This window comes from Bufo bufo, chromosome 6 (genome assembly GCF_905171765.1).
Source record: "Bufo bufo chromosome 6, aBufBuf1.1, whole genome shotgun sequence".
Taxonomy (NCBI): Eukaryota; Metazoa; Chordata; class Amphibia; order Anura; family Bufonidae; genus Bufo; species Bufo bufo.
The window spans coordinates 283,897,994-283,925,556 of record NC_053394.1 but is presented as its reverse complement, the minus strand read 5'-3'; the positions used below and the strand labels follow the sequence as shown (position 1 = coordinate 283,925,556).

Genomic DNA, 27,563 nt, shown 5'->3' with positions numbered 1-27,563 from the left:
CGTGTGAATCTTGGTGGTAAATTATTTATATCCTGCGAAAAAATGATATATAATATAATTATATTATAATTAGAGATGAGCGAATTTCAGGTTATGAAATTCGTTCACGCTCCGTTTACTGGTAAAAGGTTAATTGCGTTATGGATTCCGTTATGGATGCCTTTTAGAGGCATTTCGTTATTCATTTCGTCATAATAGGAGTCTAGGGGCTGCAAAACGGACCCGTTGTGCAGGAGAGGACTTCTATTATGACGGAATGAATAACGAAATGACTCTAAAGGCATTCCGTCCTGCATTCTGTCATAGAAATGCATTATGGTCCGTGGTAACGGAATCCATAACGCAATTCATCTTTTACCACCTTTAACGAATTTCAAAATATGAAATTCGCTCATCTCTAATTTTAATAAACCTGTGTTTTAACTGATATTAAAGTGATTCCAGTTTTGTGATATTGATGACCTATCTGCAGGATAGGCCCTCAGTATAAGATCAGTGGAGTCCTTCTCCCAGCACTGCTGCCGATCGGCTGTTTTGAAGGTCCGGCACTCATAGGAGCCCTGCATCCTCTTCAGTGTTTACCTACACACCATCTTCATTGTAGTGGCGGCACAGTGAAATTACAGCTTCCTCTCCCATTCATGGATTAACAGCTGTAAATTACCCTACGCCGCCACAACAATGTAGACAGCTTGCAGGTAAACACTGAAGAAGGCACAGCACTCGCATTTCAAACAGCTGATCTGTGAAGGTGCAGAGAGCCGGACGCTCACCAATCTGATATTAATGACCTATTCTGAGGATGGTCATCAATATAATGAAACTGGAATACCTGTTTAAGGCCTTATGCACATGACCATGTCTGTATTGAGTTCCACAAACCACAAAATATGGACACCTTCCGTGTGCGCTCCACATTTTTCTCACTCCAATTACTAGAATTGACTATTTTTGTCCGCAATACAGACAAGAATAGGACCTGTTCTATAATTTAAAGAATGGACATATGTACTTGAACAGCACACAAATGACACCCATGTGCTGTCCGTTTTTTTTAGAATGCAATCCGCAAAAAATGTGGATCGGACACCGATACAAAATACAGTTGTGTGTATGAGGCCTAAAAGAGTACTTTTGCCAGGACAGCCGCTTTCCATATGTTTTCTTTGGGCCTTCCTATACAGGGCTGGACTGGGGAATTTAAAGTAGCCCTGGAAAAAAATCTAAAAGTATTCCCATGTTGTAGGCAAGTAGAAAAATAAACAGAAGGTGGGGCAACACAATTAGACAAGGCCAACACAAGCCAGAAGTAGACAAGGCCAACACAAGCCAGAAGTAGACAAGGCCAACACAAGCCAGAAGTAGGCAGGGCCAGTGATACCATAGTGTAGCACAAAATACCGCCCAAGCAAAACCAAATACCACAGTGCAGCATAAAATACTGCCTTATCACCATAATGAGGATGGTTACACAGTTGAGTTCAGGAGGGCACCTGCGGCTGCTGGCCAGGTTCCTAAGTATCTGATGCACCTACATTAATTAATGTTGAGACCATCAGATCGTTATGTGCCTGGCCAGCAGCCATGAGGCGGGCTTGCGCGCCCCCCTGGGCATCAGCGCTTTGGGAAATTTCCTTGTAGAGTCTATGGCCAGTCCACCACTGCTCCTATATTAGTGGTTTTGGTGGACCTGGCCTGTTCAAGCATTACAAATTTAAAGAGGTACCATGTAATATCTATCACAAACGTTCCCGCGAGATCGGTGAGACTGGCAACACATGGCTTGATCTGACAGGTTTTCCTTGTGGATCAATAGGCGTCTGTTGTTTCTGGTAATGGCCACAGCCCTTGCTTTAGGTGTTGCTAATGTGTTCATTTAACCTTTCTTATTTATTGTTGCTTCTCCCACAATGCTGTGCGGTTTACAGCTTCAGTTTTGGATTGCTGGGGTATGGATCTTGGCGGAGTTCCTGGTGCTTTCATTGAAGTTAAGTCTTTCCTTTTCCTTTTTGTATTTTGTTTGGGTTCTGTGTGTTGCATTTCCCTATTGTTTGTATTAGGCCTATAGGAGACTCCTGTTCATCCTTCCTTTTTAGAGGAACAGGTAGTCTCATCCCTACCATTAGTACCAGGGTCCTATAGGGCTAGATAGGACACTAGGTATTCCTACACACCTACCTCTGGGGTCTCTTTCATACTGGTAGTCAGTCAGGGTTTTATTAGGAGGTGTCCTTCTTCCTTCCCTTTTTCCACTTGGGTTTGGGTGTTTCTGTGCCAGACTTTATGCTAACACTACCATAGTAGTTTATGGTGTTAAATTAACACTGTTAATACAATAACTGGAGTGCCAGCACTGCAAATATATGATGATGACGGCATGGTAGATGCTCCTCTGGTGCAGAGAGCTGAAAAGAAGTGCTTCACTAATGTATAACACCTAAATAGTTAATATTTGTAAAAAAAAATATTTTAAAAAAATGCTGCATTATGCAAGTAGAACAGCTAGTAAAAGATTCACCTGTCACTGGCAAATCTCTAGAGTTAGACTATCGGGTTATTTAAGGAGCTACTTGGAGATTTACCAAGACAGCCGCAGACATGAGAGGAGCACGTGCAAATCTTATGGATTCTAAGTACAGGCTGATTTCTTAGACAATATTATAGCACTGCAGGGCATTGCAACACTCAGACAATGGAGAGCGTAAATCTACTGTCAGGGTTATTTTAAGGTGGACCCAATAGAACAGCTTCTTTTCTATAACACTGAAATGTAACACACTAGTTCCAGGTGCGACTTCTGCAACATCACTTTCACTTGACCCAAAAAAAGGCACAAACGTGCTTTGTGGGTTCTCCGAAGCATAAAATACAAAAATAGCATAAAAACAACATGTTATAACATTCACGTAAAGCATTCTGTACCTTCTCCGGTCTTTCAAGTTCTCCATTGTCTTGTCCAGCTTCATCTTAAAGGTCAGCAAGGGCTCCAACCATGCAAGATGTCACCTGCACTGTCCATTCTCAGCAGTCTCCATCAGACCGTGAAGTTCTTTAACCAATCATCAACTAGTTTGGAGATTTGTTTTTCTGAAGTTGAGCCCCAAACCCCACATTTTTTGATCCTGCTGGTTTTTGATAAAGGTTCATTTTGTTCTCTCCATGCCTGGTGAATGAGTGCACTCTGATTAATCCCGGTCATATACTGCTCAGTCTTCCCTATAGCGCTACACACACAATGGAAGTTGTTTTATTTATTTTTTAACCCCTCAAGCCACATTTTACTAAGCATTCTGTATGAAGAATGCTATTATTTTCTCTTATAACCATGTTAGAAGGAAAAATAATAACATCTACACAACACCGAACCCAAACCCGAACTTCTGTGAAGAAGTCCGGCTTCAGGTCTGGGTACCACATTCAGTTTTCTATCACACGCATGCAAAACTTATTGCACCCGCGCGATAAAAACTGAACAATGCAACGCAATCAAAACTGACTGAAATCGTGTGCGCACTCGCGTGGGTTTCCTGCAATGCACCCGGGACGCATCCGGAGCAAATCCGGGACGCCCGTCTGAAAGAGGCCTAAATGTATTCGCAAGTGCAATTTATGCAGTGTTATATATCATTTTAATAAATACACTGTAAGGCTCCATTCACACGTCCGTACCGCATTTTGAGGACCGCACATCGCCGGCACTAATAGAATATGCCTATTCTTGTCCGCAATTGCGGACAAGAATAGGACATGTTCTTTTTTTTTTTTTCAGGGACGGAAAATGCGGACCCGCCAAAGGCCCTATATACACGTCCGCAATTTCGTTCGGCATTTTGCAGAACGGAATTGCAGACCCATTCATTTCTATGTGTGTGGACCCTCACTTCCGGGTCCGCATTTCCGTTCCCGAAAAAAAATAGAACATGTTGCAATTGCGGACAAGAATAGGCATATTCTATTAGTGCCAGCGATGTGCGGTCCGCAAAATGCGGAACGCACAGTGCCGTGTCCATGTTTTGCGGATCCGCAAAACACGCTACGGACGTATGAATGGAGCTTTAGGCGAGTAAGGTTATGATGGCTACTGTTGTTGGCTTCACTCTAACTTCCACCATTGTGACCTACCTTACACAGTCACTGTGCTAATTTCATAATACGTGTTTATGCAGTTAGAGCTTTGCTTTTCTGATACCTCTGCAATCTCCCCATCACAGATTTTAAAGGGGTTTTCTGGAACTTATTAAGGCTACTTTCACACTGGCGTTTTGGCTTTCTGTTTGTGCGATCCGTTCAGGGCTCTCACAAGCGGTCCAAAACGTATCAGTTTTGCCCTAATGCATTCTGAATGAAAAAGGATCCGCTCAGAATGCATCAGTTTACCTCCGTTCCGTCACCATTCCGCTCTGAAGACGGACACCAAAACGCTGTCCGCCTGACAAAACTGAGCCATCCGTCCTGGCACACAATGTAAGTCAATGGGGACTGATCCGTTTTCTCTTACACAATCTGGCACAATAGAAAAAGGATCCGTCCCCCTTTGACTTTCAATGTTGTTCATGACGGATCCGTCATGGCTATAGAAGACATAATACAACCGGATCCGTTCATGACGGATGCAAGCGGTTGTATTATTGTAACGGAAGCGTTTTTGCAGATCCAAGACGGATCCGCAAAAAATGCTAATGTGAAAGTAGCCCAACTCTATCTCCTATATCCTAAAATGTCAATTCAAGTCCCTTTGTAATATATTCTGAATTTGGCTACAGCAAATTTCCCTAATTCCACTGACGTCACGTCCATCTGGTCACAGTGGACTCTTCCGATCCATCTAGTCATATACACAGGCAAGGGTTCAAATTCTTTTCACAAGCACTGTCCTCTGCCTCTGCACCCCTGCTCCTTCACTGAGGCTCTTGTCAATTGTTCATGCTCTATACCCATTTGAGGTTGAGTGGGTAGGACAAGAGAATGAGCAGGATGTTGCTGGTGATGGCTAAGTTACCAGCACTAGGAATAATAGTTTTGGTAAGATGGCATGGCAGTCAGCGACCCAATGTGTAAACACGCAGAAAAAGTATTTGGGGTACAACTGCAATACTCAAAAGTGACATGATACGTATTCATATTAAGTTTCCTAAACCCCTTTGATACAATGTTGACTGCCTGCAGCCACTAGGAGGGAGAGAAAAAATACATACTCTATTATTATATTACTGTATGTAATGTTGAATGTAATAGTACACAGTAAACTCTTAGTCTCCCTCTAGTGGTGGATGCAGGAAGCCAGAGTTTTACCACTTAACTATGTTCACTGTAAAATACACGCGTAGTCACAAAGTAAATTCCAGCCATCATCTCTAGTGCTGTGTGACAACATATCCCTGATGGGGGTTGATTAATGGGACCTCAGAAACCCTGGTGTTGACATTACCAAACAATTTCCCCTTTGCTTGCTTGGTTCAATAAATCCCAAGGACCTGTATGGGGAAAGCCTTCCTTTTAGATCTCTAAATAGCTGGATAATTGGGGGTCCCAGTAGCCCACATTTACTTTATACATCGTGCTTATATTCTGGATGCCCTGGAAATGATGGCGTCGTCCCATGAAAAAACACATACAGGACACGGTTTGTGAGTCTTTATTTCATCCTCACTGTACAAAAATAAATAAAAACACAAAGTTAGACAAGGGCCGGAAGTGGTCGCCTCCATACCCTGCATTAGCGTCATTCATACACAAACTACATGACTACTTCATGTAAACCAGGAGATGCTACAGGTGAGATAACGTCAGACAAGTACTCTGCCATGTTCATGCCAAAACATTGGTACAAGAAACATGCATACCCTGCGTACATGTGTGGGCTGGGATTGGCTGTCATGCACTCAGTCACGCAAATACATATTTATAGATCTATACTTATATCACACAGGCAGATGCCAGGTAACATGCCAGTTTACAGTCTGCCCACAATACCCAACAGAGGATGCTATGTTACAGCCACTTAGAGATTTTGTGCACATCACGACAGCGTGCACGAGGTACAGCGTTCAAGCAGTGGGGATGCCTTGAGGCCCAGGCCAGTGATATTATACATGGTCAGAAATTGCATCCAGAAAGTGCCATCATTCACTGTACACAAGATGGGCCTTAGGGTGCCCCAGTATTCAAGTACTCCATACTATAAAGGTAATTGAGATCTGTGCCGAATCTAGAAGCCAGGGGAACCAAGCAACGTTCTCAGACTTAGGCCTCTTTCACACGGGTGTCGCGTGTGAGGGCCGGATAGGAAGCAGGTGTGTCGGGTTTGGGTTAGCTGTTGTGTAGATTTTATTATTTTCCCTTATAACATGGTTATAAGGGAAAATAATAGCATTCTTAATACAGAATGCTTAGTAAAATAGTGCTGGAGGGGTTAAAAATAAAAATAAAAAATTATTTAACTCCCCTCATCCACTTGTTCGGTCAGCCCGACTTCTCTTCTTTCTTCAGGACCTGGGTAAAGTACCTTTGATGACATCACTGCGCTCATCACATGATCCATCACCATGGTGATGGATCATGTGACGGACCATGTGATGAGCGCAGTGACGTCACCACAGGCCCTTTTCCTCCTAGGCATCAAAGAAGACAGAAGAGAAGCCGGGCTGCGTGAACAAGTGGATGAGGCGAGTTAAATTATTTTTTATTATTTTTTTTAACCCCTCCATCCCTATTTTACTAAGCATTCTGTATTAAGAATGCTATTATTTTCCATTATAAACATGTTATAATGGAAAATAATAATGATTGGGTCCCCAGCCCGATAGTCTCCTAGCAACCATGCGTGAAAATCGCACCGCATCCGCACTTGCTTGCGATTTTCACGCAGCCCCATTCACTTCTATGGGGCCTGCGTTGCGTGAAAAAACACACAATATAGCGCATGCTGCGATTTTCACGCAACGCACAAGTGATGCGTGGAAATCACCGCTCATGTGCACAGCCCCATAGAAATAAATGGGTCCGGATTCAGTGCGGGTGCAATGCGTTCACCTCACGTATTGCACCCGCGTGGAAATCTCGCCCGTGTGAAAGAGGCCTAAGAAGTTCTAGAATAGGTCAACATTTCTTGGATTTGGCTTCAGATTAAAATAGTGCAATTATAGGGATGAAACAATGTTGATTTAGGGTAACAGCAGAGGAAATTATTCTCAAGGCTAGGGTAGATGTCAGGGTTCACAGTCTTTAGGTTGGCCCATGTCACTCCTGCTAGATGTCAGGGCTCATATCATTTGGTTTTGGCCATGTCACTCCAGGTAGATGCAAGGGCTCATGGCATTTGGGTTGGCCCATGTTACTCTGTCAACATGTTTAACTGCGGTTGACAGGAGGCCAACTATAACTTGGTTGTCATGGGCCCACGTACATGATGTACCATCCTCTAGCCTTGCAAGAAAGTGATAAATCTGAGCAGAAAGTGACAGTCACCCTCTTATAAGGTATTGTCCTCTGCTGGACCTAATAAGTCCCGTCGTTTTTGGACTTTTAAGTTCCAAGCTGGAAGGAAAGTCCAGCCCTGGGCTGGAGATGGCATGATGCAGGCACATTTAGTAACAGCAAATACCAAGCCACACATATGACCCAGCAATGACTGACCACAAACCTTGCATTACTTCCAATAAGGGCTGTATACATAGATCCCAAACCTCTACATAACATACTCTTATTCAGAAGTGTCAATGTGAGCTGGCAACCATTGACCCTTATTGCATTATTAAGGCAGATCCAGTTTTCATGTGTCCTATATGAAACTAGTGTAAGGCTATGTTCACACAACAAAATAAAATCAATAGCAGATCAGCAGCCGATGTAGCTGAAAACAGGTCATTCTTGGTGGCCGATTTCTAATTTGACGGCAGTTTTAGAGGAGTTTTTACATGCGTTTTAGAAGAGTTTTTTTTTGAGGATTTGGATGGATTTTTAGAAGTTTTAGAAGCGTTTTTGCCACAGTTTTTTTTAATCCAGTTTGGCTGGGGTAATTCAGAAGCATTTTTGGTGGCACAAACGCTGATAAAACCGCTAGCGTTTTTTCTGCTTCCCCATTGGCTTCAGTGCAAAAACCACTATCAATCCACGTCTAACAAGAAACATGCCACTTCTGAAGTGGATTTGAAATTAGTGGCAAAAAATATGTGCCATCTGCACATGGTGTTTTTTTCCCCAACTGAAGTCAATGGGAGGCTGTTGGTGGCGTTTTGATAGCAGAATCCATGGCAGAAAACCATGGCCTTTTCCACTATGGAATCTACAATAGATTTAATCGTGTGAACATCCCCTAACTGTACAGCCCAAGTGCACATATACCTGGATCAGAAACCTGTATCCTAACAGCAACGATAAAAACATCACCATACACATGAGCACAACTTTTCTCTAACACTGAACGAGTAACAAACCGGGAATCTTAGCAGTTTCCTCATCTGCAGAAGTATGGAAACAAGACATTATTGGCACATATCTGAAGTATAGCTCATCTAGACGTGAGACCCATTACATTGCAAAAGTGCATCATTTTCCATTTCATGCAGGATCTAGGCAAGTTTATGAAACAATTCAGAAAATGACCTCCAATAAATGGTTGCACAAGACGATTCGCTCCACTCTTCTCCATGTGTCTGGTAGTCAACTGCAATACCAGACAAGATTGTGCCTGAAGTGGTGCTGTTTCTGGAAATAATTTCCCTCAACCCCTTTAGTGATGCACACACATCCTTCAGAGCACATGCTTATGTGGTGGATTGGTCTTCTGCACGGTGCTAGGTTTACCCTTCATTTATTACAGGAGGGTCCATCTTTTGGATTTCCCAGTAACCGCTAAAGTTAATTAAACCCTCAACAAACTACTGATCAAGACATTTGAGAAGTTTAACAGAGCCATAGGGGTCTAGTCCATTTCCCACCAATCTGGTATTAGTTTGGTCCTGGGCTCTGGTTACTAGTAGTGAGTTACATATATCTTTTAGGCTTCACTCAAGTAGCTACATAAGTCAAGATAGGCAGGGTCCTACCTGCAACTAGAAGAGGCATGTATCCACATAACAGCAGGAATTATGGAGTACCTAAATAAAAGGCTACCTTTTATAAGTATGGGACAAATATATTTGAAGACATGGCCAGGAAGGTCTCTCTGCCACACAACCTGAGCCATTTCACAGTGATAAAATTCTATTTCAGCATCTTAATGTTAGTTCAGTTCACATTCCAGGGATATAGAGAGTTTTAGCACATCCATTAGGTTCGTAACATATCACCTAAAGCTAGTGACATCATATTAACTCTTCTAGACACTTTCTAAAATGTCTGGATCCTACAACGGGCTACTATCCATCTCATGCATACCCATAGCAGAGGCAGCCATTTTATGTCGACAACCAATTAGAGACATCATATGGTGCCTATTGCAGCACCAATGTCCGTGTTTCCAAAGTGCATTGTAGTTCAACGAAAAACATTATTGTCAAAGGCTGAACATACTTGCTTACAGGAATGAGTTATATTACCAGGTCTACTTAGTATGGTCCAGCGATCTCCATCCTATAGCTTCCCAGCAGTTGCAAAATGACAATTCCCAACATGCTCTGATAGCATGTAAATGTCAATGCATAATGGGGGGTGTCATCTTGCAACCACTTTTGAACCACAGGTTAGAGACCACTGTAGTTGCAGGAGGGATATATTCAAGCCAAGATAACCTAATATAAACAATGAACTAGTCCAACCCTGTCCTTACACCTGTTCTCACTTTTATCTACAAAAAATTACTTGCCTTGTTCATAAATGGTCTTGGCACGATGACCGGTTACTTACTCTTTCAAGTCTCCATAAAGAGAGCAGCTGTGTATGGAGACTTATTGGCAATGCTCCATGGGAAAATATATGCAAAGAGGTATCTCCCAGGGAAAGATAACCATTTTCTGGCTCCCCATAAGTCTAACTATTTAACAGGGCTTGGAATATGACAAGGGAAAATAGCCAAGCCAAGTATCTATCCAGAGCAGTGTCAACCCTGTTCCTCAGACCGTCGGGTCAACTGGGTATCCCAATTTCATAGACTCTTGACTGGTTTAGCACAGCATATGGATACATCTACAGGACTTGGTGTAGGGTTTCTAGGTATCTTTCTGTCTACAAGCTTTAGGAAGCAGTGTTAAGCTGCCTTACTCTTGTGAGTGCAACCATTTACAGTTCCTACTGTGACCTAAATAGTTCTAGAGTTCATGCTAATCCTGCCCTGCCTGGCATTATAGGCACAAAACAACTGGTCTGGAGCTTTTATGCCAGCAGTTGGTGACTAAAATTTCACTATCAGGTTCATTAAGGTGATAGCTAGAGACTTAGCAAGATGTAAAGTAACCTGAAGCAAACCTAGTGGATTACAAAGGCAGGAACACTGATGACGAGACTTGCTGTACCTCTAATATGCCAGCAATGCTTATCCATTTTTACTCATCCTGCAGAGCATTGCAATGTGTAGACCTATTCCTGCTTGAGACCAGTCAAGCAGTAACACAATATAACAGACTGTCTTTTTCTGTCTTTCATTCGAAACACAAAACTAAGCTAAATAGCCTTCTCAATATGACCCCAACACAGTCCCTTCTCCATCTCTGCCAGTCCTTGTAGTTCACCGGTCCAACCCAATCAACAGTCGGTTCTTCTCTTCTTGTACACCTTCAGCTTTTAGGTCAGCAAAGATTTGAGTGAAATACTGGGGGTCAGCATTGATGCGCAGCATCTTTGGGCTCATCAGTCCAATGACAGAAAGGCAACGGTCCCAAAAGGCCTCCTTTGAGCTCTCTACAAGGAAGGGCTTGAGTGGGTAGGAGATCTCATTGCCCATGTAGGAATATGAGAGATAGACGCAAGTTAACAAAGATGCCTGAAGTTCTTGTTCACTGTTCAACTCAGAAGATATGACATCTCGACACAGCATGTAAAGAAAGACTATATTGGCTGGGGTGATAAAACCCTGATCTTGCCACCCTTGGAGCAGAAGAGATCTGTCAACACTTCTTAGCCACAGTATGGGCTCTGTAGGGGAAAGATGCTTGAGTTTGTAACACCTTCGACAAAGAAACTCCCCTAAACATCTTAGCAGCTCGCTCGTGGATGCCTGCACCACCACTCGTTTCGGAGACGAGTGCACTTGCTGCTGTTGGACGGATTTGCAACCAGAGGAAACAGAGTCTTTAGTAATGGAATCTCTAGAATCATGTGTGAAGCTTGATAGATTTGAAGGAGACAAAGACTTTTTCAGATTCTCACTGTTAAGATGAGTAACATTATTCTGGTAACTACCATTGGTTTGACCCTTCTTCGGCTGTCTCTTCTTGGATGAGACAGCCACAAGCCTCTTCCAGGGCAAGACGGAGATAAAGGAATGTCTCTTCAGAGATTTTCCATTCTTGCTGTTCTGGACGGCAGTATAATGGGCTACACTTGAGGAGCTCCCTTCAAAGAGTCCTGCCTTGCGGTAGCTTGGGGACACTGAGAGGACAGTCCCCATGATTTATCACTGTTCGGTGTGCCGCCCTTGTGAAAGAGGATACTACTTGATATTTAGAACATTTCAGATATCAATTCATCTCTGTTCTCCTGAAATTAAGACGCCTGGAAAAGAAGATGAAATAAATGTTTATTTCTGAGGAACTGAACATACAGGAAAACAATATATAGGAAGATCCTTGCAGTGGAATAGCTACATGTAAGCCTAGATGAGAAATCACAACTACATATAGAACGGTGACGGTTATGAATCCCTTCCTGTTAAGACTTGTCTTAGGGTCTATGACAGCTCAATTTAGTAAAATTTTTGTGTGACAGGATAATCATATTTAGATGTATTTCTTGTTGCTTATACAGCAGATAGGGGGTGGCTGTGGTGTGGCAGAGAACGGCGTGGCCATGCAATCCATGGCAGTATTCTATTAGTTCATTGTTAATGGGTCCATCCATGATAAACTCGCAAAACTGCACACCCATTAATAATGAACAGCGAATAACTAACCCATTTTTAATGAGCTAATGGAAATACCGCCACATCTTACATGGCCGTGCTGATCTCGGCTAACCACCATCTGTGTCTCAGTTGCATCACTCCTGTCCTGTTGGGCGATACCCTTTATCTGTATGTAAACTCTGTGCATTAGTGCCTGTGTTAATAGTTGTCTGCATTCCTATGTGTGTGTGCATCAATGACTCCTAAATTAATAGCTCCTGTCCTAGAAGTGAAAACAGCAATGAGTCAGATGCAAATTGCTGTTGTCTGCATTGTCCCATCTACAGGTTTGTAACCCAACTGCATCTGATCTGGGCGCAGCTGACAGCTCCATATTTACTGCTGCATAAATAATAATCACCTCTCACCAGCATGGAAAACCCTGCTCCTAACAATACAGAAATATGTCACCATGCAGCTCTCAATATAGACAGGGAGATCACTCCACTTATTAAACATTAAATTAAAGGTAGCGAATTATTAGGATTATCATTTACATAAAGTTTCTCATACTTGGATGTAACATCAAACGGTGTCCAAGTGAGAAACAACCCAAAAGAATGGTGGATCTAATCGCCCGGGCATCATAGGTTTGACTACCCATATCAGGTTACATAAGTAGCACCTCAACAGATTGATGTATCCTCCCTAATATTAATTGTGTGACCATCAAAATTATCTCCAGAGGCCATAGATACATTGAACATCACATTGATGAAGTCTGATCTTGGACCACCACTGATTTCCAGAATGGGACTCTATGGACAGATGAAACACCTTTAATTTCTGTTACAAATTTCAGAAAAAAAGGGAATGTGAAATTCGAGATTTTGCAGGACTGGAAAAACATGGCTGCTTTCTTCCAAAAACACTGCGCCAGTCTACAGGCTGTGTGTGGTATTGCAGCTCAAGTTAAGGCCTCTTGCACACAAACGTTGTGCATCCGGCGGCCGGGATGAATCCAGACCCATTTAACTTGAATGGGTCCGTGATCCGTCTGCACCGCAAAAAAAAATTTAACAAGTTTTATTTTTTGGCGGTGCGGAGGCACGGACAGAAACAAACACTACTGAGTGCTTCCGATCCATGCTTCCGTTCCGCATCTCCGTGATGGCGGACCTATTTAAGTGAATGGGTCCGCATCTGTGATGCGGAGTGCACATGGGCCGGTGCCCGTGTATCGCGGACCCGCCTTATGCGAGCCGCAATACGGCCACGGGTACACAACATTCGTGTGCAAGAGGCCTAAATGACATAAATGGGGCGGACTTGCAATACCACCCCCAACCTGTGGGCAGGTGTGGTCTATTTATTTTTTTTACACTGAACTACCACCTGGACTTTATCACGAAGCCCAAGTGCTGACGACTAGGTATCTTAGATATAACAAAGGAGTCACATGTTTTCCTTCACTTTCCTGTAATTTTTAAAACCAGTTTAACTTCTTGGTTTTAGCCATCATGTGAAGGACAATAGAGTATACAGGAAGTAAACTGCCTTCCCTTCCCCCCAACCTGAAATCCAGCAATCGTATTTAAACCAAGTGACCATATTCTCCAATAATATGGACTAAAAATGCTCATTTTTGTGTTTTAAATCAACATATTACAGTCAACTATAGTTTGGCTGGTGATCCTTGGGCACATCAGGGGAGATGATTCTGAGGACCCACCTTTCATCTGTAGAGCACATGCACAGTCACAGGATACTTCATCTATTGGCAAGTATTTAGGGGGTCATTTATTAAGATTGGTCTTAATAACCCTGTGTCTGTGAAGGTTCTCATTTATCCAGGTCATGGTATATCTGTAAAGAATAAATCAAGGCAACTGGACTAACTGTGGATTTCTTGAACGTGTGAAACGTTTTCAAGAAATCTACAGTAAGTCCAGTTGCCTTGATTTATTCTTTACAGATATTTAATAACCCTGTGCGCTGGCGGTGGATCCGCCGAAGTTATGAAGAGGCACCGGCTTTTACCTAACTTTGGCACATACACCGCTGGTCTAAATCTATACCAGCGTCCTTGCTGGCTTACATTTAGACCATTTTCTACCCCTAAAAAAGGCAAGAAAAATGATAAATGAGACGGGCCTGCCAGCTCGTCCCCTTCCCCACCCCTTTTTTTTTTTTAGACCTTCGCGCCCCAATCTGCACCAGAAATACGCCAAAAATTGGTGAATTTCTGTTACTAAATGAATTCCTTAGTTCCAAAGTCCGCTCCAAATAGGGGGCCATTGTCATTTCAGAGCCTAAGCCTACTGGAGGATCCTTTGGTGGGCCTGTCTGAATCAAGTGCACAATTTCTGCTGTCATAATTTGAGTTTACAATCCCACATACGGGACAATTTTATAAGAAGCTAAGTGGATTGTGTAAGGAAAATCAATCCCATAGAGATATGTCCTGGTTAGGGTCAAACCCATGGATCCAAGGGAACAATGCTAACTAGGTTAATATGATACGCACATTCTGGACACACCAGTTCGTCTAGTAGTTCCAGGAATTGTGCAGTCTTAGTACTGGGCCTTGGTCGGCCCATTATGTGGCACATATATAGAAACATATAGTGGGCAGCACCGTTGCCTTGCAGAGTGGGGTCTTGGATTTAAATCCAACCAAGGACAACATCTGCATGGAGCTTGTATGATTGCATGGGTTTCCTCCAAGTACCCTGGTTTCCTCCCACTCTGAAAACATACAGATAGGTTTATTTGGACTGATGTGAATGAGGACAGTGCTTCCTGAATATGGCCTAGCTTCATAAAGAATAATTAGAGTATGGAAATATCCTGAAATTAGAGATTTTAAAAAGGGATCTTCCAGGATTACAAAAACATGAATGTGTTTCCCCACAAACAGCACCACATCTGTCCACAGGTTGTCTGTGGAATTGTAGTTAGAACTGTATTTTCTTCAAAGGAGCTAAACAGCAATACCAGACACAGCCCATGGACAGATGTGGCAGTGTTTGAGGAAGAAAGCAGTCATTTTCCTAATCATGTACAACCCCTTTAAAACAGACACTAAATATGGATCTATAGGTCTGTATATGTGTTTTTCATAAGCTTGTGTATACTGTCTACCATATTACACTTTTATGAGGAGGGAGATGGGAGGGGCGTTAGTCCACTGAGTAAGGGCTCATTCACACGACCGTGGTTTGGATCCGCAATGCGGCTCGGTTGCGGACCCATTCACTTCAATGGGGCCGCAAAAGATGCGGACAGCACTCCATGTGCTGTCCGCATCCGTTGCTCCGTTCCGTGGCCCCGCAAATATTATAGATCATGTCCTATTCTTGTCCGTTTTGCGGACAAGACTAGGCATTTGTATAAAGGGCCGTCCGTTCCGCAATTGCGGGGTGACATTCGTGTGAACAAGCCCTAAGGCCTCATGCACATGGCTGTATGTATTTTGCAGTCCGCAAATTGCAGAACCACAAAACGGGTACTGTTTGAGTTGCATCTGCCTGTTTGCGGACCCATTGACTTCTATGGGTCTGTGGTCCTCATTTTGCAACTGAGTAGAACATGTCTGCATGATGCGGATCATGGACCCATTAAAGTCAATGGGTCTGCAACAAAAAAAAACGTGGATGGCACACCACATCTGTATTTTGTGGATCACAAAGCGGATACAGTCGTGTGCTTAAGACCTGACATTTCTTAATTTATTGGAGTGAATGCGGCCTATGTGGTTGTATATCTACAGGAGAAAATGCAGACAAAGGGCAGCATTACGCTGTTCATTATTGCTTTAACAAAAACAATGGCCACCAAGGAGAATTTAAAAAACACGGCTAAGAGACGCAGACAATGCCAGCGTGATGCTGTGGAATGGACGGTACGTGCAGACTTCATGCACAGCAAGCGTACAGCCAGGGGCACCAGCTGCCATGACAGTGCTGGGTGGGAGCACATCAGTGAATGCAGGCTATTACGGTGGGGGCTGGGGGGTGATGGATAGTGGCAGATCTCAGTGAAAAGGAGAATTGATGAGAAGGACTAAGAGGAAACATATTGATGAGGGGAGGGGGGGCAGGATATGTAACGGAACGGGGGTTATGTAGAAGGTGATGCTAGTGGGGAGACGAGGTCGATGCCTGGCTGTATAACCCACAGACAGCTGTGCCTAACCGATGTTCATGCAATCACATGTCACCATACACAGAGAGGTTAGTAATAAAGGAGCCATACATAGCACGAGAAGATAATCCGAGCTTCTGACAGGAAGAGCAATTGGTTCCAAGCAATAGTCACTTAGGAATTATCGACTGGTGGCAATGGGGATGATAAACCTGAGAAAAGACTCTATGCAAGCGTGCGGTTTACAGACTATTCCGATATTGTGCCTTCTGCTTCCCAAATGATGCATACATTGACAGTCATGTATGTGAACATATGGAAGCCAGTCCCTCAATACAATTTTCTATACCGCAGGGGTGCACAGCCTTCTGTCAGGGCTCATGCACACAACCATGGTTTTAGTCCGCATCCGATCCGCCTTCACTTCAATAGCACACCGGGTGGTTGGGGGCCACACATAATGGTATCGAGGGCCAGAGGTGGTACACCCTGCTGTAGAGGCTACATATATTGATGGGATGCCATACACAGGACAAGGATTTATCCCTCCGTAGACTATACATGGAGCACCTACCTTCCTGTCGGCCATTGTTCAGCAGACGTATAGCCACTAGGTAAGCTTCAGCAATAACACCGTAACCTCATTATTATGTGATCTCCATTGTTCCTCCCTCCCATTTGCAGCGGTTCTATGGCTTGTTACAGTTAATTATATGAGGGGAGGGGGATGGGGTCTTCTGTAAAAGCCCTCAGGGAATAACAAGAGCATTACTGACAGACACAACGTCAATGAATTACCAGCACCCCTTCTCTTAGCCCCCTAAACACCTACCTCTAACGCCCCTGGGTCTATCCAAGGTGCTGCAGGTACCAGGTGTGCAGGGTATTCAGACCTTCTTCTCTCTGGATGGGATCTTGGAGGATAGCCGGTTCTTCTCCAGGCTTTCATCCATGCAGGTTCTGATCTGGGACTGGAGATGGGTTTTGCTGGGCAGGTTGATGAGACGTGCAGCAGGCTTTCATCCAGGAAATGTTCTGCCTTTTCTTCACCCTTTAAAACCTAAATCTGCAGTTTGGTGGCTCCTGCTGCTTGTGATGTGCCCCAGATGACACCGAGTGGCAGATCTCCTGACCTCAGCAGTTGTGAGCAGCCTGTTCCGCCTTGATTACACGTGTGAACGATTCCTTGTATATTTCCACAGTGCCGCAGCGGCCCAGTGCCCATATTATAGCATGGTGTATGGGAATAATACATAGAGGCTGAGCTTCCTTCTGCAGGACTGTATGCAGCCAGCATCTGAGGGACTGACAGATTCAGCCCAGGCTTCTGCTCCTCCCAGGAAACAGCTGCACTTCCCAGCACAGCCCATTGCACGCTCCAGGCTCTCATTCATTCCTCTCGTGACCATGCACACAGGGTTAGAAGGGAATTAGAGGAATCTAGTGTTTAGGCCTAAGCTACAAGGACCATGTCAGCAGCACAAAGAAGAAGAAGAATAGTTAGCAAATCACCACTTTAATAGAATATTACACTGCTAAAGATCCATCTATGGCAAATAAGGTGGCCAACGCCGTTAGCAAAATCGGTTTAAGGGCTCGTTCACACGAACGTTTTTTGCATTCCGTATATGGAACCATTCATTTCAATGGTTCCGCAAAAAAAACTGAATGTACTCCGTATGCATTGCGTTTCCATATTTCCGTTCCATTGAAGGATAGAACATGTCCTATTATTGCCCGCAGATCACGTTCCATGGCTCCATTCAAGTCAATGGGTCCGCCAAAATAAAACGGAACACATGCGGAATGTACTCCGTATGTCTTCCATATCCGTTCCGTTTTTGCGGAACCATCTATTGAAAATGTTATGCCCACCCCAATTTTTTCTATGTCATTATTGTATATGCCATACGGAAAAACAGAACGGAACCAGAAACACTACTGAAAAAATAAACGGATCCGGGAAAAATGGCCCGCAAAACACTGAAAAAGACATACGGCCGTGTGAACGAGTCCTAAGGGTCCATTCACACACCCGCAATTTCGTTCCGCATTTTGCGGAACGGAATTGCGGACCAATCCATTTCTATGGGGCTGCACATTGTGCGGCCTGGCTCCGGAAATGCAGACCCGCACTTTCAGGTCCGCATTTCCGTTCCCGAAAAAAAATATAATTGCGGACAAGAATAGGCACATTCTATTAGTGCCAGCAATGTGCGGTCCGCAAAATGCGGCATGCACATTGCCGCTGTCCGTGTTTTGCAGATCCGCAAAACACGTTACGGACGTGTGAATGGAGCCTAAGGGACACATTCCATTGATTTTCCTTTTTCCATTAACATTAGCATTTCAGGGTCAGCCAAAATCATTCCATCCAGTGGGGTTTGGCGGCACCCACATATAATGTATTGCTAGCAGATGCATTAAAAAATGAGGGCCCTTTCCCATGGGGCAACAATCAGGGACAAAGATTTCTTCTCCTGCCTAATCATTCCCCCCTTGTAAACATGCCACCATTGATTGTGGCATTACAAATGATGTTTTTTTGGCTGCACATTGCCCTGAAACCAGTATGAGGATGAAAAATGATTATTATACTCCTTTATATAGCGCTGACATATTCCGCAGCGCTTTACAGACTTTAGCATCAAGCTGTCCCCCGATGGAGCTCACAATCTAAGACTATCGATACCTGCTGGGTATAAATGTAGGTAAGGACTGGCAAGCGACTTGCTGTTATCATTGATCGACACTCACTACTGCTGGGCAGAATATTTGCGTAAAAGGACCCTTAGGCCCCTTTCAGACGAGCGAGTTTTCTGCGCGGGTGCAAGGCTTGATGCGGTCGCATTGCGCCCGCACTGAATCCGGACCTATTCATTTCAATGGGTCTGTGTACATGAGCGTTGTTTTTCACGCATCACTTGTGCATTGCGTGAAAATCGCAGCATGTTCTATATTCTGCATTTTTCACGCAACGCAGGCCCCATAGAAGTGAATGGGGCTGGGGGAAAAACGCATCGCATCCGCAAGCAAGTGCGGGTGTAATGTCTTTTTCACTGATGGTTGCTAAGAGATGTTGTTAGTAAACATTCAGTTTTCTATCTCGCGCGCGAAAAACGCATCAATGCGCATTTGACCCGCGCAATAAAAACTGAACGCAATCGCAAACAAAACTGACTGAACTTGCTTGCGAAATGGTGCGAGTTTTCCTGAACTCACCCGGGCCTAATCCGTCCCGCTCGTGTGAAAGAGGCCTAATGGGAACCACTAAACTAAGGTCCTTTTACTCAGACTGATGTTTCATGCAATTAATCAGGAATGAACCAAGCTTACCTAATAATTGCCTAATCGTCAGCCGAGAGGAGGGCTGCATTTTCATGAAGCAATCAGCTCCGAAGTAGGGGGACAAGTGATCACTATTTTGGCACACTGGCAGTTTTACTTGAGAGTGGCGAGAGTCCCTGGCAAACTTACTGAGATTATGATACACTCGTTCCCAATAATTGGTGTGTAAAAGGTGTTGGTGATCATTTGCTTGTCCGTCAGGCCATTCGGGGGCATTTACACCGTCTTTGGCAGAGTGCACACTTTAGTTATTTGGTCAGTTATTGAGAGCCAAAACCAGGTGCAGGTCAAAAATACAGAACAGGAGCAGATCTTTCCATTATACCTTATCTCTGAGTAGGCTTCACTACTGGGTTTGGTTCACAATAAGCCATGGATTCCCCCCCTGCTCTGCCAGAGGATTTGCCTAATTTATAACAAAGCATGGTCCTTGTCATATATTGGATGCACCAACAGCAGTCCATACACTTGCAGTAGTTTTTACTCCACTTTTACGTAATTGTATTATTCTACAAATGCTCATCCCCGATAATTAGCCTGATTATGGGTATAACCATACGGCCATAAAGTCACAGCAGGCTCTAGTTAAACTAATTAGGACCCCACTGTTTAGTAGGTCTGTATTCTTAAAGGGTTTTTTTTTTTTAGAGATTTTCATAATGAAGTCCAATCTTCAGGGTTGGTAATCTTGTAGGGGTTGTGCACCCCAACGAACAGTTGTAGTAAGAGTCCGCAGTGCTCCACGAGCGCTTCGGCCACTTCCGGGGCCATGTGACATCACATTCATCATTTACATGGTCTCGGCACAGCTCTGCCCAATTCAAGTGAAGGCTGCAGCACTCACCGGAGCTACAGTGAGCGCTGCGGCTTTCTTGAAAAATAGTTGAGTGGCGGGGATGCCAGAAGTCGACCCCACTGATCTCACATTGATGACCTTTCCCGAGGAAAGGTCATCAATATATAAATCCCATGACCGCACAGGGTGGGTGTAACCCATTGGTCAGGGATGAACTTTTTTTTTTTTTAATCAAAATGCGACTTTGTTGCCAGCATTTTTTAAGCAAAAATAGCCACAGCCCAATGTTAGGTGTTGGCCAAAGGGAAATTATAAAACATCCAAAAAAAAGACTGTTTTCTGTAGCAGTGTGTTAGGGCTCTTTCACACGAGCGGATGCCGTGCGGGTAATCTGGTGCGTGAATGAGAGCCAAGCCCCGTTCCGGACAGCAGAGACACGGAACATTAACATGATTGATAATGCTCCACGCCCCTTACCTTTTTACTACAAAATCACAGCGAGATAAAGTTATCACGTGATTTTGTAGTAAAAAGGTCACAAAGAGGCATGGAGCATTAGTAATCATGTTAATGCTCTGTGTCTCGGCTGTCCAGAACGGGGCTTGGCTCTCTTTCACGCAGTGGATTCCACGCACAGGATCCGCTCGTGTGATACTACAGGCTTTTTTTTTTTTTCTTCTTCTTACAAAGAAATTCTTGCTTTTTCCTCTATACAAAATTCTATGGGAAAGCATCTGCAAAAAAAGGCCACACCCAAAGCATGCTGCAATTGTAAAAAAACTTGACCCAAATACTGGAGCCTGTTTGTCATGCGTTTAACATTTTCCATGGATATCCCTGCAACATATGGAGCGAGAGTTTATTGGCAAAAACATGTTGCAAATCCCCTAAGAAACAGTAGAAAAACCTAGGTGCGACACCAGCCTTAGACCTCATGCACACGACCGTTGTTGTGTTCTGTTCCGCAAAATGGGGTTCCGTTGTTCCGCGATCTGTTTCCGTGTGGCTTCCTTTATTTTTGGAGGATCACCAGACATGAAGGAAAGTATTAAAAAAAAAGTCAAGTTTGCCATGCAAATGATAGGAAAAAAACGGACGACAATCTTGTGTGCCTCCGCGTTTTTTCACGGTCTCATTGACTTGAATGGGTCTGCGAACCGTTTTCCGTGAAAAAAAAAATAGGACAGGTTATATTTTTTGGACAAACTGGAACCACGGACACGGGTGACAAATAGTGCTTTAGCCGACACGAAAAACGGACACGGAATAAAACAATGGTCGTGTGCATGAAGCCTTAGAGCTTCTTTTTTCCATACCACATACGTTTTTTTTCAGTAGCATTTCTAAACTGTAAGAGCCATGTTTTTTATCTGCGTTTTTTCCCTCTTTATAGAAATGTAAAAATTCTCCAAAAAAACACCAAAAGCCTCAGCATGCTGCTTTTTATTTTAAATGCTGGAGAACCAAAAAAGGCCACCTAATTAGTAAAAACACCAATAGCAGAAGAAAACAAAAAAATGTGTCCCACGTTTCATATTTCCCAGACTTTCACCTAAGATCTGGAACCGGTGTTTTTACAGCAAAAAAAATAATAAAAATAAAAAACTGCACTAAAAACTCCAAAACTAAAATGCCATTAAAATCCCACCTTCAGGGTCCTTTTACCCTGGCAGATATAGGACAACAGCATGTCCATCATTGTCGTTACTTGCACCTATAGTTAATATCGGTAATACGATCTCTATGGTTTTCACAGGTGAACGTGCTGCCGACAACTTAGCATTGCTCATTTGTTGGGTGACAGGTAACATGCTTACATGGCGCAATGATGGTGTGTATGAATGTTCGTTCTTGATCATCAGCCTGGGTAAAAGGGCCATTACTTAGGGTCAATGATCATGGCTGTACAGTGCCACAATACAGTACCTAATGACAACTATGTCCAGCAGCATACTTCTAGATTTTATTACAAATCCATACAGAACAAAATATGTTCCATTGCATGCCGTATTGTGTTGTGTACATGAGTATGCCATGCATATTTTACATTGAAGTCAAATTAGAGATATATGGAGATACAGTGATGTCGTTATGCCCCACTATTAGGGCTCTATACCTGACTTTCAGTGTGGAGGCACGGACCCAGAAGCCCTTTGCAGTTTAAGTCAGCTTCCGATCCGTGCCTCCGCGCCACAAAAAAATAAGACATGCCCTATCTTTGGCTGCATCTTGTGGATCACGGACCCATTCAACGGGTCAGCATCCGCAGCACGGAGTACGCACAGCCACTGCACATATATTGAGGTCTGCAATGCAGGCATGGAGCCCTTAAAGCCTCATGCAGACGTCCGTGGAACACAGTCCATGAGATACCGGACTGGCATTGCAGGTGCGCACATCATCATAGCAACCAAGGACACCGTGCGCTCCCGCAATGCCAGTCCGGTATCTCACGGACCGTGTTCCACGGACCTCTGCATGAGGCTTAAAGCGAATCTGTTACCAGCGACCTCCCTCTCAATCTGTTTGAATAGACACATAGCTGCAGTTCACCCGATTAAAATACTTTCTTTTGTTGATCTGAGGCTCTGTTCCGGAGTTACCATACTTTTTCTTTATGTGCAAATTCAGCCTTTGGTGCAGCGGAGGCGTCACCATTGTGGCCAGCCTATCCCTGGCTGCCGTGCCACTGCCTGGTCCTGTCATTTAAAACACAGCGGGAGGGGCAGGCCACAGAAATAAGTGGAGCTTGGGTGCAACAAGAGCAATATTGAAGCTCTCATTGCACCAAAGACCTAATTAGCATATTAAGAAAAAGTATAACTCAGGAATGGAGCCTCAGATCAACAAAAGAAAAACTGTGAACCACATCTGTGCAGTTAGATAGGGAGGTTGTTGGTGACAAATTCCCTTTAAAGGGGTCTGTCACCATGATCTTGGAGTATTATTTGCAGTAATAAATGAGTAGTATTGCAGAGTCCAGATCATTATTTTCCTACTGCCCCCCGCTCACCTACTGTCAGCACTCAAAGCTGCACTGAAATACATTGTTAGGACTGCTGTGCTAACACAATGGAGAGAAGTCCTGTGCGCATGCACAGCAGTCCTCACAATGTATTGGAGGGCAGCAGGAAAAATAAAATTAAAAAAATAATCTATTACAAACATTACTTTTCGGGAAGAATACAGTGGTATATGGAGGCACCATACAATGGCTTATCTACAGCCCTGTAATACAAAACCATAGGGACTGCGGGTGGCCCCTTTATTATTCTGTATATTACACATCTTTGTAATGGATTCGCATTGCAGTTGTCTATTTTAGTTGCTCGTTAAAGATAATCAAACTTAATATTGATGAACTAAGTTTGGATTATTTGAACTACAGTTGGTCTTTGTCCTTGTGTTCACCATATGTATGCTACATGCATCCTCAATATGGCCTCCTAAATAGGGAATTCCGCAGGAACTACTATCACTAAAGGCAGAAACCTTGAAGATCAACGACAAAAATTGATGGTGGCTTCGAGTGTTGTCAACCAGATACAGTCGTGGCCAAAAGTTTTGAGAATGACAAATATTAGTTTTCACAAAGTTTGCTGCTAAACTGCTTTTAGATCTTTGTTTCAGTGATGTAGAGAAATATAATTACACGCACTTCATACGTTTCAAAGGCTTTTATCGACAATTACATGACATTTATGCAAAGAGTCAGTATTTGCAGTGTTGGCCCTTCTTTTTCAGGACCTCTGCAATTCGACTGGGCATGCTCTCAATCAACTTCTGGGCCAATTCCTGACTGATAGCAACCCATTCTTTCATAATCACTTCTTGGAGTTTGTCAGAATTAGTGGGTTTTTGTTTGTCCACCCGCCTCTTGAGGATTGACCACAAGTTCTCAATGGGATTAAGATCTGGGGAGTTTCCAGGCCATGGACCCAAAATGTCAACGTTTTGGTCCCCGAGCCACTTATCACTTTTGCCTTATGACACGGTGCTTCATCCTGCTGGAAAATGCATTGTTCTTCACCAAACTGTTGTTGGAAGAGGTTGCTGTTGGAGGGTGTTTTGGTACCATTCTTTATTCATGGCTGTGTTTTTGGGCAAAATTGTGAGTGAGCCCACTCCCTTGGATGAGAAGAAACCCCACACATGAATGGTCTCAGGATGCTTTACTGTTGGCATGAGACAGGACTGATGGTAGCGCTCACCTTTTTTTCTCCGGACAAGCCTTTTTCCAGATGCCCCAAACAATCGGAAAGAGGCTTCAGCTGAGAATATGACTTTGCCCCAGTCCTCAGCAGTCCATTCACCATACTTTCTGCAGAAGATCAATCTGTCCCTGGTGTTTTTTTTGGAGAGAAGTGGCTTCTTTGCTGCCCTTCTTGACACCAGGCCATCTTCCAAAAGTCTTCACCTCACTGTGCGTGCAGATGCGCTCACACCTGCCTGCTGCCATTCCTGAGCAAGCTCTGCACTGGTGGCACTCCGATCCCGAAGCTGAATCCTCTTTAGGAGACGATCCTGGCGCTTGCTGGACTTTCTTGGACGCCCTGAAGCCTTCTTAACAAGAATTGAACCTCTTTCCTTGAAGTTTTTGATGAACCTATAAATTGTTGATTGAGGTGCAATCTTAGTAGCCACAATATCCTTGCCTGTGAAGCCATTTTTATGCAACGCAATGATGGCTGCACACGTTTCTTTGCAGGTCACCATGGTTAACAATGGAAGAACAATGATTTTGTCAAGTCTGCCATTTTAACCCAATCAGCCTGACATAATGATCTCCAGCCTTGTGCTCGTCAACATTCTCACCTGAGTTAACAAGACTATTACTGAAATGATCTCAGCAGGTCCTTTAATGACAGCAATGAAATGCAGTGGAAAGGTTTTTTTTTAGGATTAAGTTAATTTTCATGGCAAAGAAGGACTATGCAATTCATCTGATCACTCTTCATAACATTCTGGAGTATATTCAAATTGCTATTATAAAAACTTAAGCAGCAACTTTTCCAATATTTATCTAATTCTCAAAACTTTTGGCCACGACTGTACATACCCAGATCCCTTTATATATCCCACATTGTTGAGCAATACTTAAATATGGTGAAACCTCTGATATGAACCTATAAAAACGCAGTGAGAATTTGTTTTCGAGTCTGCAGGTCAGGTGTCATCCATGAACCAGGAAGAGAACCTACTTCTAGTAATACAAAGTGACTCATAAAAAACACAGAAAAGAAAAAACCTAAACATAGTGGGATCTGTAGATTGAGAATACAACATATGTAATAGCAGGAGGCTCGAGGCAATGAGACAAGGAAAGAGAAGGATGGCAAAATCCCAAAAATATAGAGGTGCAGAACTGGCCTGACCAGATTCTCTTTCAGAGAGACATGACATCGGATCATGAACCTGAAAGCCAGGTTTTGGACACAAATACAACAGGGTCCCAGAATTAAAAATAATAAAAACTCTCACCTTAGCAGACTGAATAGTGTCCCAATGGCTTGTGTGTGAATTGACGGTGCATAATATGGAAGTTAGCATCTAATGGACCATGCTTTCTACAGAAAAAATATGCAATATCTGCAGAAACATGTCCCTGCAGAATATGTGAACCCCATAACATCTCCACCATATTACACACCAACAAAAGACCTTCAGCGTCATTCAGTTGGCAATAATATGGCCACAATCGAAGATCAAAGTGATCTATCATGCAGTCAGTTTGCGTCATTAGACCTACAGACAGGCCAGGATTAGCGGCAGTATTACTAACATGAATATGTGGACACATTATGGCCTTATGAATGAAGCCTAATGTTACTACAACAAAATTCTCCCAATACTGGTTTTGTCTGCAGTGGAGACCAGCTACCCCTATTTGAAAATTGGGGAGAGGGCTGTGAACCTGCTCAAAGTAATTTCATTCTAAGGCCTCTTGCCCACATCTGTTGTGTGTTTTGAGGTCCGCAAAACACGGATGGCACGGACAGCCCGCATCTTTTGCGGCCCCACTGAAGTAAATGGGTCCGCATACGAGCCGCCAAAACTGCGGCTCGGATGCGGACCAAAACAACGGCTGTCTGCATGAGGCCTAAGTGGTTTAAAAAAACTGCATGGCTGGACAGATGCTTTAAAGTGGTTGGCCCATGTCATACATTGAGAGCATATCGCTAGGAGGGCCCATCCTCAGGCACTGGGGGCATACCCTATCGAAATGTCTCTCCAATGTATGAAATGACACAACCCCTTTAAAGAGGTTGTCTCATGGCAAAAACGTACCCCCTATCAACAGAACATTTAAACACTGTGGCAGACACGCATGCATGGCTGTCGCTCCATTCAGCTCTAAGGGACTGCTGGAGTACAGGCGCTCTGCCATCTCTGGCAGCCTCGTACAGCTGAATGGAGGAGCAGCACACAGGCATTCCATTGAAATGGGGGAACACAAGCCCCCATTATCGTGACCAGCAGGGGCCTCAGCATTCAGTGCAGGAAGCCTTAGGCTATGGGCAGCACTGGATGGCACATTGAGTCCCTGAGGCTTCATATTACAAAGCTGTAGAGACTGCATGAGCCGCCATATGGTGATCTGTGTATAATCGTACTAAGAAATCATCTGCACAAAAATGCAGTAAAACTCCCCAAAAAAGATCTATAGGTGCCAAATGAGTGCCCCGTACAACTTGCATATATCCTTAAAGGAATACGTCACTTCTCCTGACAGGTCTGTTTTAATACATATTTGCATTCCCAATAACGCAAATTGTGAGCATCTCTTCTTATAATGCTGTATTGTGCCGTCCCTATGTTCCTCCTCCTAGAAGTTTGTGTTATGGGTTAGGGCCGTGTCCCTAGACAATACCATCCATTGCTGACAATGCCAGACACATACTCCTTTGACAGGGGAAAATCGTAGCACCCAGTTGACAATTCATTCAAAACTATCCAAGAGGAACAGCAGGGGAACAGCAAAATGCAGAATTCTTATTTTTTTTTTAAATATTTGCTATTTCACGAGGAAAACAAGTATTTAATAAAACAGTCATGTTGGGAGCGCTCACGGGTCAAGTGAAAAAAATCATACATGTTGTAGAAACCAAAACCACAGAAACCTAATCACCGCAGTGGTCCTTCGTGAAGATACCAAATCCTCCAACTTGTTCACCTGTAAAAAGTCTAAGATGACATTCTGTGTGGTGGCACATGTTGGGGTGACCAGTGAGGAGTGTTACAATTTGGTGAGTCCACAGAATGGTTTAATATGCCAAAGACAAGGAAAAAAAGAAG

At 43.6% G+C, this 27,563-nt stretch overlaps 1 protein-coding gene across 1 annotated transcript; it reads right to left on the bottom strand.

Moving 5' to 3' along the window:
• Nucleotides 1–6,976: 6,976 nt before the first annotated feature.
• On the bottom strand, nt 6,977–17,429 carry CDK5R1 (cyclin dependent kinase 5 regulatory subunit 1). Its single transcript, XM_040437305.1, has 2 exons — nt 16,956–17,429; nt 6,977–11,649 (listed from the first exon to the last, which is right to left on the bottom strand). Exon 2 carries the CDS (start codon nt 11,543–11,545, stop codon nt 10,664–10,666), a length of 882 nt encoding a protein of 293 aa, XP_040293239.1. The 5' UTR covers nt 11,546–11,649; nt 16,956–17,429; the 3' UTR covers nt 6,977–10,663.
• Between the last annotated feature and the right edge of the window lie 10,134 nt (nt 17,430–27,563).

Excerpts from the sequence above, each read along its gene's own strand:
- CDK5R1 (XM_040437305.1), bottom strand. The coding sequence starts at position 11,545 with ATGGGGACTGTCCTCTCAGTGTCCCCAAGCTACCGCAAGGCAGGACTC.